The 18,422-nt window shown below is 42.6% G+C and overlaps 1 protein-coding gene across 1 annotated transcript in view; it reads left to right on the top strand.

The window, feature by feature from the left end:
• The first annotated feature begins 1,106 nt into the window (after positions 1-1,106).
• The window catches only part of SCN3B (sodium voltage-gated channel beta subunit 3), a 22,367-nt gene continuing 5,051 nt past the window's right edge, over positions 1,107-18,422 (top strand). The window contains exons 1-4 of the mRNA XM_011383001.1: positions 1,107-1,180; positions 7,722-7,885; positions 10,156-10,381; positions 14,996-15,134. Of these exons, the coding sequence (XP_011381303.1) occupies positions 1,126-1,180; positions 7,722-7,885; positions 10,156-10,381; positions 14,996-15,134 (584 nt within the window). The 5' untranslated portion in view covers positions 1,107-1,125. The remainder of the gene's footprint in view (positions 1,181-7,721; positions 7,886-10,155; positions 10,382-14,995; positions 15,135-18,422) is intronic.

Raw genomic sequence — 18,422 nt, 5'->3', positions numbered from 1 at the left:
AAGCCCGGAACCATGTACTGGGTACATTGAAGATGACATCATTGCCTGAAAGGGATTTGGCCCTCCCCTTCCCGGAGCTGCAGGCTAACATTTCTGTGCAGGAGCAGAAGTGGGGCTGCCTGGAGAGTGTGAATTTGTGGCAGAGGTTGCCGGTGCTGGGGAGAGGCATGAAGATGTGAAAGGGAGACCTGGAGACAGCGGGCTAGCTGAGAAATCACCAGGGCTGGAGGTGTTTGCGCCACTCCGAGCCTCGCCCCTCCCACCCCCCGTTTGGCGCTGTGTTCTGCCCTGGGAGGGGCACGCCTTCTTGGGGGTGGAGAGTGTGTGCACGAGGGGTGGGTCCGTAGTGGTGGTGGTGGGTGGAAAGCCGCCTGCGCATGTCAAAGCTGATTGAGCGCACACGGTCAGGGAGAAGGGCAACTGGCTGGCCAGTCGCCACCCAGGGTCAGGGCCCCGACACGATCGCAGGCGAGCTCAGGGAAAGGGGCCACCATCACTTAAGCCGCCGAGGGCGGTTGTGGACGGCATAGACGGAAAGAATTTTTTGTAGCTGAGACGGCCCTGGTGGCTTCAGGTGTGGGGCACGCCCAGCTAGAGAAGCCGGCCAGGGCAGATGAAGCCGAAGCACCCGGGTCTTGGTATATCCTGGTCGGAGCGTAGTTATTCCTAAGGGAGGTGAGAGGTAGATCAACATGGACCCCTTCGACAGCCCAGCCGCCTAGAGCCGGCTGTGCCGCTCCCTTCCGAGCTGAGCTTTCACTGGGGTGCAAACCAGAGAAGCAGCGGAGCTACTGGAATTTAAAGTTCCGGGGTGGGCGGGGAAGGTACTGTCCGTGGTGCTGAGCCAAATGCCAGCAACGCCCTCTCGGGAGAGCGTGAGGAGCTGCGGATCCGCTCCCTGGAATTGAGGCGGTCTGCTCCGGCGGCTTCCAGCGGAAACCCCAGCCCAGCTCAAAAATCCCGCAGAGTCTCCCCAGTCACGGGCGCTTGGCCCTTCTTTCAGTCAGAAAGTCGCCCCCTTGGGGCAGTTCGTCCCAAAAGGTTTCCTCGAAAGTATCTAAGAGGGAGCAGTTCTTGACAGAGGGAATCTCTCGGTTTAGCCCAGGAAGACACCCGCAGAAGAAAATGCCTGCTTTCAACAGATTGTTACCCCTGGCTTCCCTCGTGCTCATCTTCTGGGGTAAGTACCAGCATCCTGCTATACGAGATGCAGATAACAGTAATAATAACACTTATTGATGTCGTTGATGACAAAAAAGAGCCCTGGTTGGCTTTTCTCTATGATGTCTGCCAGACATGGAGATCCATATGGGTTCCATGAGAGCTAGGTTTTTGAGATTGGAAAAATGTCTCCCCAGTGCCCTGTTGCTTTATCCCCGAACCGCCCATGGCGGTTCTTCCAGCCCTCCTCTCATTTCCTGATAATGGCAACGTATTTTTTTCCCCTTTGCCAAAAGAGAATGCAGTCATTTAAAAAATCTCGGTTGCAGTTATGTTTCAGTGTGGATTGAATTAGAAACCCTACTTGGTCTTCAATTTCTATATATTAAAAAAAAGCTGGATGCATGCATTTCAAGAGTGAAAATACTGTAGTTGTTGATCCATCTGTTTAATTTTAATCAGGAATGGGGAAAAAAACAGTCATTTGCTGCTATGTGTTAGCTAAATCGTCACCTGAGAATTGCATCTTTTTTTTTTTTTTTTATGAACATGTGGTGCTAACATACTTTGGTGTTTGGGGAGCTGGGTTTTTGCCTTCGAAGATAAATAGACTCTTGTTTGTCTGCTATGAGGGACTGAGGGACCTTCTCACTCCAAATTAGAGAGTTCTGTACTTGCCAACAGTAGGCTAAGGTGGAGTGGTCAGAAATGGACTTGGAGTGGGGTGCCTGCATGCATATAGAGGAAGTTAATGAGGCTACATAATAATACCTGAATATGTTATTGAGAGAATGTTTTACTGTGTGTTGTTGTATGTCTCAGTGTCTAAAATGTGTGCACTAGTGTGTATCTGAGAATCTTAGTAGGGGTATCTGAATGGGTTGGTGAGGATGTAGTGGGGTATACGTATGTGTCTGTGTGTGCATGGGTAGTTGTGTAGTTGTGCAGTATCTCTGCCTTGATGTCTCTGATTAGATCCTCAGGGGGAAAAATAGGTGCTTTTCAGTTGATATACTGTTTTTACATGATTTTAGTTACCTTCCTCCATGCCAAAAATCAATAACCAGGATAATTAGAAGTGATTGTGCCCACCTGGCTTATTGAAACTAGGCATGTGGGATTATGCTCCCATGGTTGGCATGAAACTCATTATGCCTACGCAGTGACAGATATGCTGATAGGAATTGCCTCTTTGCCTTAGTATCACTTTATTAAGCCTCCAGGACTAATTCTGACTGCCAGCATTATCTGAATGTTGCATGTGACCAGAGAAGCAGAGCCAAGCTTCTTACTGAACAAAATGCCTGATAAGATAGTCTAGGAAGAATGAGGAGGGAGAGTAATGCCAGCTCCAAGGGCAAGCTCACTGTCATCTATCCCCAGTAGGGTAGATTAAACCTGGAGCTGAAGCAGACATAATAGGTTGCCAATGATCTCATCTGCCTTGAAGATTTAAGGCTAGTATTTTCTCAGGGGAGGCTAAGACTAGGGACATGAGGCCTAGGAGAGGATAGTCTGGCTGAATAAGAACGAATGGGGGTAAAGCAATGGGAGATGAAGTTGTAGAGAAGATTCTGTAAAGTCTTTCTTCCCAAACCCTAATCTAAAATTTTAGAGTCCCTGGCTGAATTCCAGTGGATGGGAAAAGCATACTATAGGACCTTTTTGACTAGGACTTACGAAGCTTGGATTTGAGACTTAGCTCTGCCACTAGCTTGCTATGTAACAACCTTAGAGTATCTGGTTCCTCATATGTAGTTTGGAAGTTCAGGCAGATGATATCTAGCATCTCTTTCATCTCCACAACTGAATGGTAGGGAAATATTTACAGAATATTGCTAAAATCGGCAGAGTGCCCATTCCCCTCCCACCCTCACTCCCTCTCAAAAAGCCTTTGGAAATAGCATGCACATTTCACCCATCCTTGATTATTTTCAGCATATTTGTAACTTGAACATTGGTTCACAACACTGGAAAGATGTGGAAGGGAAAAGGGGATGGTTCAGGAAACCTGGTCATTAAATGTAAGAGAAAAGGCCTCACTTCACAAATGCAATTTCATTATATTTACATGTAATTTCAGTATTGGAAATCACTTAGCTTAGATAGATTCTTCCTTCCCAAGTTGATTTTATACATGATGCAAATATTAATACAAAGAATCTTTTCCATTCTTTTATTTTTTTATATATTGAAAAAGCTCCCATATTTCCTTTAATAATAATAATAAACAACCCTACATTTGCTTAGTGCTTTATAGTTTACAAAGCAATTTTCTTTTTTTTTTTTTTTACAAAGGGATTTTCAATCCATTACTTTTTTTGGTCCCCATATCAATCCCACGGGGTAGTCAGGAGAAGTAGTATTATTTCCAATTTAGAGATGAGAACATGAGCTCAAGGAGGGGAAATTACTTGCTAGAGAACTCTCGTCTCCTGATTTGAGTCTTCCAGTGCTTGTTCTAGCACTGCTTATGAACACACATGCTGCTATTTAGGATTGCCAGGTGGACATCTATCCTCTCATCTCTTTTCTGAGCCACCCTTCCTTCTCTCCCCCATGCCATTGCTTTTTCTAGGGCGTCACTCATCCTTCAGCTCCTAGTGCTTTCTCTACTTTTCCTTTCCAGGTCTACTGTCCCAGATGTACATTGTTGGGGAATGTTTTCCTCTTTTCTCCCAGTAGCCTATCTTGCATCCTGTTCTTTCTAATCCGATAGACCAAGTCATTACGAGGTGTTAATATCTACAGATGACTTCATTATTAGCTCTTTTGGAAAGGATTTACATTCTATTCAAAACCTTTATTATCTTAGTGCAAAGGAAAGCACTAAGATATCTTTGATTAGAACAAGCTCAGGATGGGCACTATAGCAATGCACAAAGAAAAGAAAGATTTGGGGTTATTAGAGTTGGTTCAATATACACTACTATTCACCTCATAATAGATTGATGCTATTTCTTGATTAAACATAATCATCATTAATATAACATATTCTTCATTCTCAAAAGTTTCCTCATTATTACTATGGCAATTGAAGAGGAGACCAAAGCTCAAACGACTTGTCCAAGATCATTCCAGGACTTTATTATTTATAGTCATCAATATGGGTTGAACACCTACCATATGTATACCCTATTCTTGGATATCTAGAGGATTTTACAGAAAAAAAGAGGCAGTGGTGTGCTGAAGACAGGTATAGAGAAACAGACTTCACCTCTTGTTGGAAAGAGCAGCTAGTCATATTGGAAATGGCAAGCAAACATACTGAGAGGGCTTTGAGGCCATATTGCAATATACTAATCAGGATCTCATGAGCAGAGGTCCTATGCCTTGAAACTAGACTTTGGCCAGGATAAGGGAATCAGCAGGGCTTGCTTTCTGATGATACCTTAGATTATTAGTATCTCAGGGCCAACTCAATAAAAACAGAGGCTGCTATGCCATATTCACCATTCTTACTCCATATATTCTGCCTTTCTCCTTTAACTCTAAAAGATATGATTGTGCTCCTATTTAAGACCAACTCATCTACTTGTTCACTGAGCACATCACCTTTCACCTATTTAAGGATTTTAATCCAGCAAATTATTCCTTGTCAAACCCCAACAGCTCCATTACTACTTTCCTCCAAGCAAAACTATTGAACATCTCTCGGTCTGATCACTGTACCAATCTCTTAACTGTTCTTTTTGCTTCCACCCTTGTCCTTCCTCATCTCCTCAATTTATTCTCAACATAGCAGTCAGACCATGTAATTTTATATCAATCAGATCCTGCTATCTTTCCACTCAGAACCCTCTAGTGCACCCCATGTCACTCTAAGCTAAAGCCAAAGTTCTAATCGTGGCCTACAAGGCCAGCTGTGATCTGGCTCTGGCTTATTTCTCCTTCTTTATCTCCTTCTATTCTCATTTTGTTTCCTGTACTGTATTGTGCTCTTTGCTTTCAACAAACACAATCCCATCCTAGAACCCTTGAGTTGCTGTTTCTTCTGTTTCTTCTTGCTCCCTCATTTTTTTCTTTCTGTGCTTGTTGGCTGTACCCTTTGCAGTGGGGCTATATACAATGATCCTGTGCACTCCCTCTCTCCTTTACTTTGTTTTATTTTTTTCTCGTAATACTTATTATAATTTAATGTTGTTTATTTTCTCTCTCCACTGGAATGTAGGGCCTTTAAGAGCAGGTATGGTTTCTGTGTTGTTCCCTGTAGTATTCTCAGTGCCTAACACAGTAAGAACTCAATCAAATTGCTGAATAGTGAACAAATAAATGAAGGCTAAAATAACATTGACAAGTGATATTTGTAAAAAGTACATTTATATATATCATCCCATGATAAATCTATTAGATAGATATTATTTTCAGCATTTTGTTGATGAGTAAATGAGTCTCAAAGAGGGAAAATTGTAGGTTAAACCCAGGCTTTCAATTGCCAAATACCATCTTCATCCTGCCTGTATAATTGTGGCTGACATTTCTTGGTACACTTTCCTATTTTTCTTTTGAAGTCATCATAATTGAACTAATTTATCTTTAGCACATCTCATTCAATATGAGTACACACTCTTTACATCTGTCTACTCCCAAACTTTTGCATAGCCCACACCTCTTTTTCCTTTTTTAACTAGGCCTATAATCAAGACTTCAGACTCATCACATTCTAAAAATGTTTCTGTTCAGGGCTCCTGAGATTTGGACCCTCTCTCCATTAAAGTGATGACCATATGCAAAAGCAGGAGACCCTCTTACAGACTTTCCAATAAGACCAGCCCCAACTTGCTTGACAGTTTCAAAACCAATTACATTATTTTACCTTGATATTTTCAACTTATATTAGTGCTACTAGTTCTTAAACTCTGTTTAAAAATGAAATGTGTTGCCTTCTAAGTCAGTCAAATATAATGTTTCATTATTTTGACTCAAAATGATTGGTCAGTCTCATTTTAAGCTCTAAATAAAGCTTTCCTCTGCTTTTAGAAAGAATCATCTGCCAGTAGAGGACAGAGTAAGCATTTCCAGTGGACTAGTTTTTAAATATCAATGTGTATTTTTTCATTCTTTTAGGGGTTTTGTTTTTATTATCAATTCATGGGAAGGTAGCATCAGAAGGGGCCTTAGAGATCTTAATACATGAATCCTTGGTAGCCACCTTACTTTTGAATCTTCCATGCAATAAAGTGTAAACTCTCTTACCAAATAGGTTTTTTTTCTTTTTTGCATTTGTGAACATCCTCAGTACCAAAACATTCTTTTTTTTTCTTTTAATTGAGCTAAATTCAATTTCTTGTAACTTTTAGACAGAGACTATCTTCTCTTCCATAGGCCAACCTTCAAATATTTGAAGACAGATAAGTTCTGTGTCCAAGCTAGTCCTCCCATTTGTTCCTTACTAGACTTTGACTCTAGACCTTTTCTAACTTACTCCTCTCAAGGCATGCACTCATTGAACAACTCTATTTTGTAAAATTTGATGCCCTTTACTAATCATAATGGTCCAGATTTGTTCTAAACAGTGCAGAGGAACTGTTTCTCTCCTGTTCTGCACATTGGACATCTGTTAATGTGGCCCACATTTGCACTTGCTTTGTTGGCAGCCACATCCCACTTTTGACTTAATCTGAATTTGCAGTTTGATGTACTTGCCTTTTTAAATAAGTCATGAGTTTCTAGAGGGCAGGAACTACAAGTCTAGACCTCCATGTGCTATGCAAGTTCCCCCAATCTGACCCCTCTCCAGATTTTAAATTTGTCTCCCTCTACTTATCTGCATAAAGCATTGCTCCAGTTTAGTGTTCAGCTCACCATTTTCCTCATTGCTGCTGCATCTGCTATGATGCATCAGAATTACCTACATTTTTCTTAAAACACAGATATAATTATATCTCTCCTTGGCTTTAAAACATTTGACCCTTCATACTGTGAAGGACGTACAAAGGTCTTCACAACATAGGTCCTATCTATCTTTCTGCCTCTGTCTCATCACTCTTTTCTTCCCCTTTTCCCAGGCCAATCAGGAATAATTGTCCCTCTTCTGAGAAAAGAGCAGTCACTAGTATGTCACTCACCATGGATTGGTTTGATGATATTTAGGAGTATGTGTTCCCTGCTAGATTATAAATGTCCTTAGGGCATGGTTAGTGTTTTATTCACCTTTGTATCATCAGGCTTGGTACAGAGTAGATTTCAGTGATACTGGCTAAATGAAGGGGTACATGAATGGTCAATGGATGAATGCACACATGCCCTGTCTCCCACCTAGACATCTGAGAGCATGGTTCAGGTATGTGCTGCATAACACTCACACTGCTTCCGGGGAGGCAGTTCTGTCACTTCCGGGTCATCCATGCCTCCCTGATCCCATTCCTTGCCCATTGTGAGCATTTAGACTTGGGGAGCACAGGTGAAGTTATACACACATGTACATGCTTTTAAAAAAATTGTCTCATGATCTTTCCTTCTCTGTCTCTTCTCCCTTCCTCCTTGTTTTCCAATGCCTCTCTCCTGTTGCCCCTCCCCAACACCACCTCTTACTTCCCTATCACCTGACCTCTCTCCAGTCGGTGTCTGCTTCCCTGTGTGTGTGGAAGTGCCCTCAGAGACAGAGGCCGTTCAGGGCAACCCCATGAAGCTGCGCTGCATCTCCTGCATGAAGAGGGAGGAGGTGGAGGCCACCACGGTGGTGGAATGGTTCTACAGGCCTGAGGGCGGTAAAGATCTCCTTGTACGTCTGACTGCTCACTCTTTGTTTTGCTGGCCTCTGTGTTGTGCGCCTGGCTCCTAAGAGTCTGGGGAATGATGATCTGAGAAAAACTGGCTCTTTCTCTTCAAAGCACTGACTGCTCCTCAGCAGACAACTGACAGCCTTAGTTTATCCCAGCCTCTGTGAAAGGAAGGGCACTTGGCCGGCTGTAAGCAGAACTCCTGGTTACCAGCAGGGATATACAGAGGAAGAAATAGTATTTAAAGCTTACTGTGTGCTAGTCACCTGACTAGGCACTTTGCAGGTGTTTTCATTTAATCTTCTATACTATCCTATTGGATATATCAAATTAGTAAAAAAATTGAAACAACACTAGGCATCATTATATAAGATAACATAGGTTAGCTCATTTACCTCTCACAAACCCAGTGAAATAAGAATGACAGGATGACCAAGGCTGATATTCAACTGTACAGCCATATCAGTGGATAAAATATTTAAATAGTTCTATAGTAGATTCTTGCTGTGCCATATCTCCCAAGTGGCCCCACCACCATCCTTCCTACTAGGAACCCCCAAACCTCCTCCATGTTCTAGAAACTAAAGAATCAGTGCCTGACAGAGCTGGAAGCCTCCAAGACTCTGCCCCTGTGCCATGACCGATGTCAGTTCTGATTACTTGGTGCCAGTGCCAAAATAGTTGTTATGTACTTTGAATACTATATTGGAGATGGCTATTATTCACACTTTCATTATCTCTGGAGCCAAGATGCCTGAGTTTGATTCTTAAATCCACAATTTATTAGCTCTGTGTGTTCTTGGTCAAATTGCTTAACCCCTCTGTGACTCAATTTACTCATCTCTAAAATAAGGCTATAAATCATAGCTATATCATAAAGTTGTTACCAGGAATCATTGAGCTTTAATTTTTAATGCATTTAGAATATAGGAAGCACTATGTAAGTGTTTGCTAGAGAAGAGATATATACAAATGAGGCAACTGGGGCTCAAAGAAGTTAAGGTAGTAAGAGAGCTTAGATTTGAACCAGGTCGTCTAACAGCAGATATACAGCTTTTTTTTTTTACAGGCTTCACATTCCAGGAGGCAAGCTTCTCCTCCATTAGATTTTTTTAATAGAGACAACAGTAGGGTGAAATTGAGGTTTGCTTGCTTTTTTCTCTAGCTTTCCTGAAGTTAAACTCATTTCTAACTCTAAGTTGTGCTATTCTGATGTAGGTTTGCTCAATCAGGTGCTAGAAATAGGGCCAGTAGATTTCCCACTGCTTGGCTCAGGGTTGACCATGACTGAAGCCAGTCCACAGGTTTCAGGAACCGAAATATCTTGGTTAGATGCAAAGGTCCCCATGGGACTCAGGCCTGATCATGTGCCAGCCACCTACTCTACTTTCAGGCCTGTCTGAAGCAAGGAGAAGGAGACTCAGAAGGAGGAAAAGAAACTTTAAAAATTGTGCTGGTAATACAGGGTAATGCTAATAGAAATTTTGTGAAGATGGAAATGTTCCATATTTGCTAGCCACTAGCCACATGTGGCTATTAAGCACTTGGAATGTGGCTAGTGCAACTAAGGAACTGAATTTTAAATTTTATTGAATTTCTAGTAATTCAAATGTTAATGGAAGTCACCACTTGTGGCAAGTGGAGACTAGAATGGATAGCACAGCTGTACAGAAAAAATAAAGTGTCAGAAGTTGGAAGACTTTGAGAAAAAATTTTAGAAAGCAAATTGCAGATGTGTACATATCAGCTGGTAGCTCTCTGCTCATCTGTGACATTTTAGCATCATGAATCCCACTCCTGTCAGCGTGGACCAGCTCAAAGTGTCAGATTTGAGGGCAGGGCTTTCAGATGTTTTCATGACTAATAAAACTGCCTCTTTTGGTCTTCTACTCTTTGTTCTCTCACTAGCTGCCTCCATGATATATCTTACTCTTTCTTTTGTTCTTTCTATTTCTTCCCAGTCTTTTCTTTCTTTCAATTTCCCTCTCCTGGTTTCTTGTATGCTTCACTCACCTTCCTTTGCTCTCATTCCTTGCTGTGTCCATATGTCCTGATACCTGCTTGCTTTTGCCCATCTTTCCCTGTCTTTGCTCTCCCCACTCCTTCATCTGAGATTCCTCATTCCACCCCCACATTCTGGAGCTCCTTATAACACTGTCCCTTTTCCTCTCTGCGCTTGCATAATTTTATTCCTTTTCTCTGCCCTTTCCTCATCTCGGCTCTTCTACTCTGTCTTCTCTTGTGGCCCTACCCTCTGCTTCTCTACCTGCAGATCTATGAGTATCGAAATGGTCACCAGGAGGTGGAGAGCCCCTTCCAGGGACGCCTGCAGTGGAACGGAAGCAAGGACTTGCAAGATGTGTCTATCACTGTACTCAATGTCACCCTGAATGATTCTGGCCTCTACACCTGCAACGTGTCCCGGGAGTTTGAGTTTGAGGCACATCGCCCCTTTGTGAAGACCACACGGCTAATCCCCCTTCGAGTCACCGAGGAGGGTGAGGCTGGGGCACAGGGTCTCTAGGGTGCTCTGCTCTTGGGGAAAGGAGAAAAGTGTGTTTCTACACAAATGCAAAAACCCATTTATTTTGGAGTAGTAATATCTAAAAATGTCACCATTGACCTATCTTCCTTTAGTGGCGAGCTTCCTGCAAACTGCCCAACCAGCTTGCCTTTCTGTGTGTTTCCTCAAAGCAGAAGGTTTAGAGATGATAGAATGATTTCTTTCTGGTCCCCTGACTCTCATAAGTAGAGAAAGGACAGCCTCTTTAAAGCCTAAAACTTCCAAGTCACCCACACCTTCTTCTCTGGCCTGTGTTGAACTCTTGATTCAGTGAGCTCAGAAAAATCTACCCCCTTGTCTATAAGCCATACATACCTCTAAACCAGTGGTGCTCAAACTTCAGCAAGCTTCAAAATCCCCTTCAGAGCTTCTTAAAATTCAGCTTTTCTGATTCCATAGGTGGAACCTGATAATTTGCATATCTAACAAATTGCCAGGAGGTGCTGATGCTGCTGGGGACCACACTTTGAGAACCACTGTTCTAAACCAAAGTTTGACAGTTTTTCCTTCTGTCTTCTTCCATAATAGCCACACAAGCAACCCTATCACATATGTGTCTATATCCACACATGTGTTATAGAGTTAGCCATGACCTTGACCTGTTCATATAACCATCATCATGGACCTATATATTTGAGCAATAAACATGTATATACACTAAAAATGCTATGACATAAGGAAAAAAGGGAACCAGAACCATCAATATCTACTAGAAATCAAAGATAAGTGGTAAAAACAGATTAAGAATAGGGGATAGAACATGAACATAAGTTGTTAAAGGAGGTGAGGGTGGGGGAAGTGATGTAAAATTAGGCAGGAGAGTAACTAATATGAACAGGAGAATAGAACCAGGCAAATACTAAAGGGAACCCAAACGGAAGGTGTTAAAAAATAAAAATAAATAAAAAGATCTGTTTTGAGTTGACCACTGAAGCAGGATAACTTCCAGATATGTGATGTGAAACAACCTAGTAGAAAGAATCTTGAAAAAAAAAAAGCTGCATTCAATGGGGAATTCACTATAAGTACACTGACTAGAGATAAACCTGGCTTCCGAAACCTGAAAAGGCTCCTTCTTAGAAAGGCACCCCTTCCCCATCTATGACATCTCTCATTTTGTAACCTCATCTCTCATTTTGTAACCTCATTCTCAATGTTGATAACTCTCGAGTTTTTAATTTAAAATCTTCAGATTTCCCACAGGTAGTTCTTGTTAGGGTTGAGAGGTCCTTTCACCAACCTGACTCAAACGTTTGTTGCAATCTAAGTTCACCCAGAAATTTGAGGGTGAACTTAAGAGTGTTCTTATTCTGCTTTCAATGAACTCAGAGAACTGTGGCTCCTAGCCTCTTGCAAATGTGCCTCCACATATCGAAAGAGTGATATATGCATCTCCCTTTGTGTTTTTTTTCACCCAGGCTAAATCATGATTCCATTTTACTAAGTCTTTTTCAGACGATCTATTTCCAGCACATTTTTAGCATTATTGCTGGCCCAGGATGCAGGATGGTGAACAGGCAAAAGGCATGGGGCATGAAAGAAAGAAGAGGTCTAATTAAAGATAGGATTCATCCTAGAGAAGGATCCCAGGAATCTCAGCTTTCAGGCCACAAGTTTATTTATTTATTGTTATCACGTTTTGTGATAAAATTTATGAAGCAAACTTGAGAGTGAGATGTTACGATCTAGATAACATGACTAAAACAGAAGGTAGGTCAATTCTGAAAGTGCTGAAGGACTCTCAGACCACTTGAATACAGACCTTATGAGCTTCTTCCTCCCTCAGATCCCTATCTCCTCTTGTGTAAAATGAAGGGATTGGACTGGAAACTATCCAAGGTATTTTTCTGTTCATAAGTTCCATTATCCTCTTCTGTTTACACACGGATCCTCCCTGAGGAAAGGGGGCCTAGCGCCCTCTACTGTTCACTATCAGGAACTGTTGCCTGGTGACTGCCAAGACACTAGGAAGATGCCTGGTCTCCATCTTCTTGGGCTCTCTCAGGCTTTTGCCCCCACCGACACCCACCAGTAGAAAGTGTGGCAAAGCTGAGCCATTCTGCCTGACGGGTACCAGAGCAAGGCTTGGGTAGAAATAGAAGGAAAATAAGTTTGTTATCAGAGCTACAGTGCCGCGCAGGATGTTAGGGCTGGAAGGAATCTTGGTTTCCATTTAATTCAGGAGTTTTGAACAAAGAACAGGCATCAGAATTACCTAGGGGGCTTTTCTTCAATATATATGTCACTGTACCACTCTTATAGGTGTAAATTCAGTAGGTTGGGGTGCATCTTGGCATATGGAGTTGAAATGACTTCTCAGATGATTGGAGGGTGCAGCTTTGGTACCTCTCATTTTGTGGCTCGGGGAACAGAGCTCTGGAAGAATGAGGAGCTTGCCTAGGGACATGAAGCAAATTAGCACCAAAAGCAGGACTACAATCTAGATCTTTTGATTATCAGACTAGCTCTATTTCCCCTGCATTCTTTTCCTTCCACCACCATCCTACTCCCAGCTTTTTCTTTCTTTTTACTTTTTCCTCTGTGACCCTTTGGCAGTCCTCCACCCACCTCCAGATGCTCACTGCTCTCATATTGCTCATAGCTACACATCCTATGATGACACACTCCGCCACTTCTCCATTCCTGTGGTCCCAGAGAATCTTCCTGGCTCTCTTTGTTCAAACTGGATTTATCCTGGTTTAGGCTCTCACCTCCTGGCTCTATGACAGAAATCTGAGGCCATGTCACTTAGAGGTGACTAAAAATACTGAGGACATCTTCCTGTGGTACTACTTCTGGGCTATTGCATTTAAAAAGAGATCGTGTACTTTAAGCTGAACATATCACAAATTGGCCATAGCAAGCCCATAAAAAGACATTTAACATGTATGGCATTCACCTGTGCCTCAAGCTGCATCTATGACCTCCAGCTATAGTTAGGAAACCTGGATGATTCTGGCGTTTTTAGACTGCTTCTCTGAGCTAAAGGTCATGGCTGGCTACACTATGCTTTCAATGAGCAAGGGCTTGAGAATGACTTGGCTCCTATAAGTAACTGAGGACCATGAATCTAATTTGCTTGTGGACTCTGGCAAGGAGAGAGGTGGCTGCAGTCTTCCTTCCCACTAGGAAGAAAGATATATCAGGACATTTGTCATGTATAATGCTTTAATTCTCGTTTTTGTTTGTCATGAAACAAAGAACATCAATATTTATTTATACTCATCCATTCAACAAATACTTATAGAGTACTTCGAATATTCTAGGATTAAACAACAGGTTGATAATTCAGAAATAAATAATATATGTTCTCAAGTGCACAGTCAGTAGAGAAGAGAGATAAACACATCACGATGCAACTTGAGAAGTGTTATAACAGATGGATGAAAAAAATGCATAGAAAAAAATGTGAATAACTCTGCATGAGAAATTGAGTAAAGTTTTGGCCTTTTGAGCCATGCTTTTCAGAGTTGCTTCAGGCCTGCTTCCATGTCTGGAAGTATACTTTCCCTTCTAATAAAGCTTTTCTTTTCTACTATAAAAAAGAATAAAAGAAAAGAAAGAAATTTAGGAAGGTTTCACAAAGGAGGGGGCTTCAGTGGAATCTAGAAGAATGACCAGGAGACTGAAAAGCAGGAGGGAATCTTGGGACAGAAGTAGCAGTGCCATGTGAGATACAATATAGGAAGAAAGAAGAGAAAGAAGAAATGTCCACAGATTCCAAATGACCACAATGTGTATGAGAAGAAAAATTTTGCTGGGTAACTGAATGAAAATATGAGAAAGGCTGGATTGTGAGGTCAACATGAAGCACTGAAAGGTTTTAAATAGGGACATGGAAGGATCAGATCTGTGTTTTAGAAGTAGAACTCTGAGGACAGACTGGTTAATACATGGAATCCTTCAATACTCATTTCTGTTTGGGTTTATGAACTGGAAACATCCTTGTTTCTAATCCATACTTGTAGAGAACATGCACATACCACTGGGTGGGCCAAGCACTGGCCCTGTACACGTTTTCTGATCTGCTCTCCCTAGAGACACCACCCTCTGCAACCCCTAAACTAAGGGGACATAGGAGGTTGGGCTAAGACGTGTTCCTTTTATCTGCGTAGACCTTTACATCACACGAGATATTCTTAAATATATGTGGTAATGTAATGGTGTAAATTATTATCCTCATTTTGCAAATTAAGAAACCAAGTCTCAAAAAAGGGGATGTTATTCATATACCAGTAAGTAGCAAAACTGGGACCTCACAACATATATCTCACTCAATTTCAGGATTCCATCCACTACTCTACTGCTTCCTCTACCACCCATTGTTCTCCTTTATCCATCCCTCCAAGCATCGGATGAAAGTCAGTGTGAAAGCTGACAGACAAGAAAGTCAGAGGATATTAAATTCCTTTGACGTCTTCTTGAGTTCTTTTAGACTCAGTGCTTACTGAAGCCATACTTAAAAATAGGCCTCAAATAACTCTGACCCTAATGACAGCTCTGGTTTTCTTGGACATGCACATGCTGAGCCTCATTCTCACTCTTGCAGCTGGAGAAGACTTCACCTCTGTGGTCTCAGAAATCATGATGTACATCCTCCTGGTCTTCCTCACCTTGTGGCTGCTCATTGAGATGATATATTGCTACAGGAAGGTCTCAAAAGCTGAAGAGGCAGCCCAAGAAAATGCGTAAGTCCAAAGATGCCAAAATAATGATACCTAGCACCGTTAGAGTTCTTGCTCTCACAGGTGAGGTGTTAAACAATTTACATAATCCCCTACTTTCGTCACAATAAACTTTGAGGAGCCAGCATCAATATATCCATTTTATAGATGAGAAAACTGAGCCTGGGAGAGTCTGCCCAAGGCCATTATAAGAGAAAAGGCAAGGTTTGAATTCAGGCCTGCTAACTCTTGGCCTATACTCTTAACCACTAAAGTAAAGCCCATCAGCTGCCACCACAATCCTATGAAATTAATATTATTATTACCATTTCGTAGATACTGGAACAAGCTTGTAGTAGTTAAGTGGCTTGCTGAGGCCACACAGATACTGAGAGGAGAGGCTGGGATTTGAACCTCGGCCTGTCCATTCCTAATATCCATGCTCTTTCTGTCACAGCTGTTTGCTGTATACCATGGAGCTTATTAGGCCACCTGGGCACTGTCTTTTATTAGTTCCAAGAAACATGTTCTTCCACTGGAGCTTGGCAGAGATTAAATACCCAGAGTAGGGCCTGTCATTCTCCAATGTTTAGACTATACTTTGTCCATTTTTGCCAAGGCCCTAGTCACTGAGGAGTGAGTGCATGTGAGAAACAATGGGCTCTGAGAGGTTAAGAGACCATGCTGGCTTGTTACTTGGGGGAGAGAAAAGATAGACAGAACCCTTAAGGCTAGCAACATTGCTGAGCTAATAACCTAAAATCCCTAAGCTATTACCACCTGGAAATGTTTGTAAAATAAAGCATTATTTGCATGATCTTTATGACCTTAGGAAAGAAAAAAAATTACAACTGACTAGATATGAGGATAGAAAGAATTGCTGTGCTGGGGGAGGTTGTCATTCCTGGTGACTTAGGTGCTTGTATTTTAGTGTTTGGACAGGAAGTACAGAAAGTGGTCTTGTGCAGAAGTGACCTCTTTCTAGGATTGATGTGCCAGGTGGTTTTTTGGAAGCCAGAAAATAGAGAGTAGTTATTCCTGTGAGACAACTGAGGGCTAAGTGAACAACTTCTGAACAACAAACAAGAGGAAGAGACCAAACAGAGAAAACGGAGAAGAAACCACAGAAGGCCTCTCATTGCTGTGGGCCAGCATAGTCAGTGGGTGAATGCCATTGTTTACTCTCCCCTCCACTTTCTTGGGGCAGACAGGAGCTTTAACTGAGTGTTCAGGCCTGCTTGCAAGATCACCACTGTGGGGGTCCCAGCCAGGAGGAGCCTTTTGCCTCTGGACAAAGGGACCAAGCTAAAACAAGAGGGCCTCACTACATGCACAAGGCCTCCCTGTGGGGAGCCGCTCCAGCCCAGCAAGTTGATGCCCCAGGGTGCGTAAGCCCCACTTGGCTCCCACTGGCTTCCAAAAAAACACCTGGCACATAAATCCTAGAAAGAGGTCACTTCTGCACAAGACCACTTTCTGTACAACAAACAGATAATGCTGGAGAGCCACAGGAGCTCTTTGGGGATTTCAGGAATTCTCTGAGGTCAGAAGTGCCTGTGAACGCCATTATTTACATCCCCTTCCACATCTATAGAGTGGGCAGGGACTCTATCCAGGTTCTCTCATATACCTGTAACATCACTGCAGTGCTTACTTGGACACATTGCCTGAGCCCATTGTGGCCTTGAACAGAGGGAGCAAGTAGGATCAACGAGACATTTGCACCTGGCCTCCCTACCTAGAGCCGCTCTGGCTCAGTAGGCCAGTGCTTGGATACCTTAAGCACCCGCTTGGCTCCCATCAGCATGCCAAAACTACCTGGCACACACAGCCTACACAGAGGCTGCTTCTGCATAAGGCCACTTTTTCAAGACTTAGAAAGATAGCTATTTTATATAATTCATGTTAACAAGCATAGAAAGTCAAACAAAATAAAAAGACATAAGGATATTTCTCATATGAAGAAACAAGAAGAATTCACAGAAAGAAACCCTAAAGAAATGGAGATAAGTAATATGCCTGATAAAGAATTCAAAGAAATGGTCATAAGGGTATGGTATTCATCATACTTGAGAGTGGAATAGAAGAATTTAGGGAGAACTTCAACAACGACTTAGAAAGTATAATAAAGAACCAGTTGGACCTGAAAAATTCGATAACTGAAATGAAAAACACATTAGAAAGAATCAACAGGATTATCCAATACAGAATACAATGGATCAGGCACCTAAAAGATGACTAGTGGAAATCAACCAATCAGAATAGCAAAAAAGAAAAAAAGATTTTTAAAAAAACGAGGACAGTTTAGCTTCTGGTCAAGATGGTAGGGTAAGTAAATGCTGTGCTTGCCTCCGCTCACAACCTCATCAAAATTGCAACTAAAACTACAGAACAGTCATAATTAGGAGTCACTTAGAATCCAACTGAACAGAAGTCCTACAACTCAGAATATATAGAAGCAGCCACCATGAGACTGGTAGGAGAGGTGGAGATGCAAAATGGGTTGGTCTCACACCCACATGTGGCAGCTGAAAATTGGGAGAAATATCTTGGCTGTGAAGATCCCCCCAGAAGACTGAGGGGTCCCAGCCCCACACTAGGTTCTTCATCCCAGTGTTCCAATGCTGGTAAGAGAAGTCTTCCCAACTACTGTGAATACCAGTGGAGATTGTGGCTGAGTGAGATGGAGGGTGGTGGGAGTCACAGGCATTTCATCTTAAAGGGCCCATGTGGACTTATCTGCTGATGGATTCGCTCTGAGCTCCATTGCTGAGGCAGCTGCTTGAAAGGTGCCAGAGACATATGGGGAGGAACTGAGTTGTCTAGCTTTGGGATGAGGGCTGGAGGGGCAGCTTCCTCCCAGACATATTCCTTTGCTGAGCCCTCCCCTGCCCAGCATGCAGATTCAGGGGGTTGCCATATCTGAGCTCTATCAACATAGCTAACACTGGTTGCCTTGCCCAGAGGATTCCCTGAGACCCCGCCCCTCTCAATGCATAAGACCATTCAAGCCACTTCCAGTGCCTTTTCCATATAAAAACAGCCTGTCTTGGCACATACTGTGAACTGTCCTAAATCTCTGATAGGTTCACAAAACCAAAAAAAGTAGCATCGGCCTCTGCATACCCCATACCTCTTGCTGAGCAGCTCCAAGTCCTGCATTTCGTGGCAGCCAGCTCGGTTTGCAGCTTGGCCTCTCAAGGCACTTCCAACCTTAGCATGAGTGGTGGCCATCTGTGACTGCTTGGTGGCTCAGTCCAGGTGGCCAGCTTTGATCTGAGCCTGAGCAACACCTGGGATCACATCTGAGGA

This window comes from Pteropus vampyrus, unplaced genomic scaffold, assembly GCF_000151845.1.
Source record: "Pteropus vampyrus isolate Shadow unplaced genomic scaffold, Pvam_2.0 Scaffold502, whole genome shotgun sequence".
In the NCBI taxonomy this organism is placed as follows: Eukaryota; Metazoa; Chordata; class Mammalia; order Chiroptera; family Pteropodidae; genus Pteropus; species Pteropus vampyrus.
Note: the sequence above shows the minus strand (reverse complement) of the source record. Positions and strands in the feature narration are given on the sequence as shown.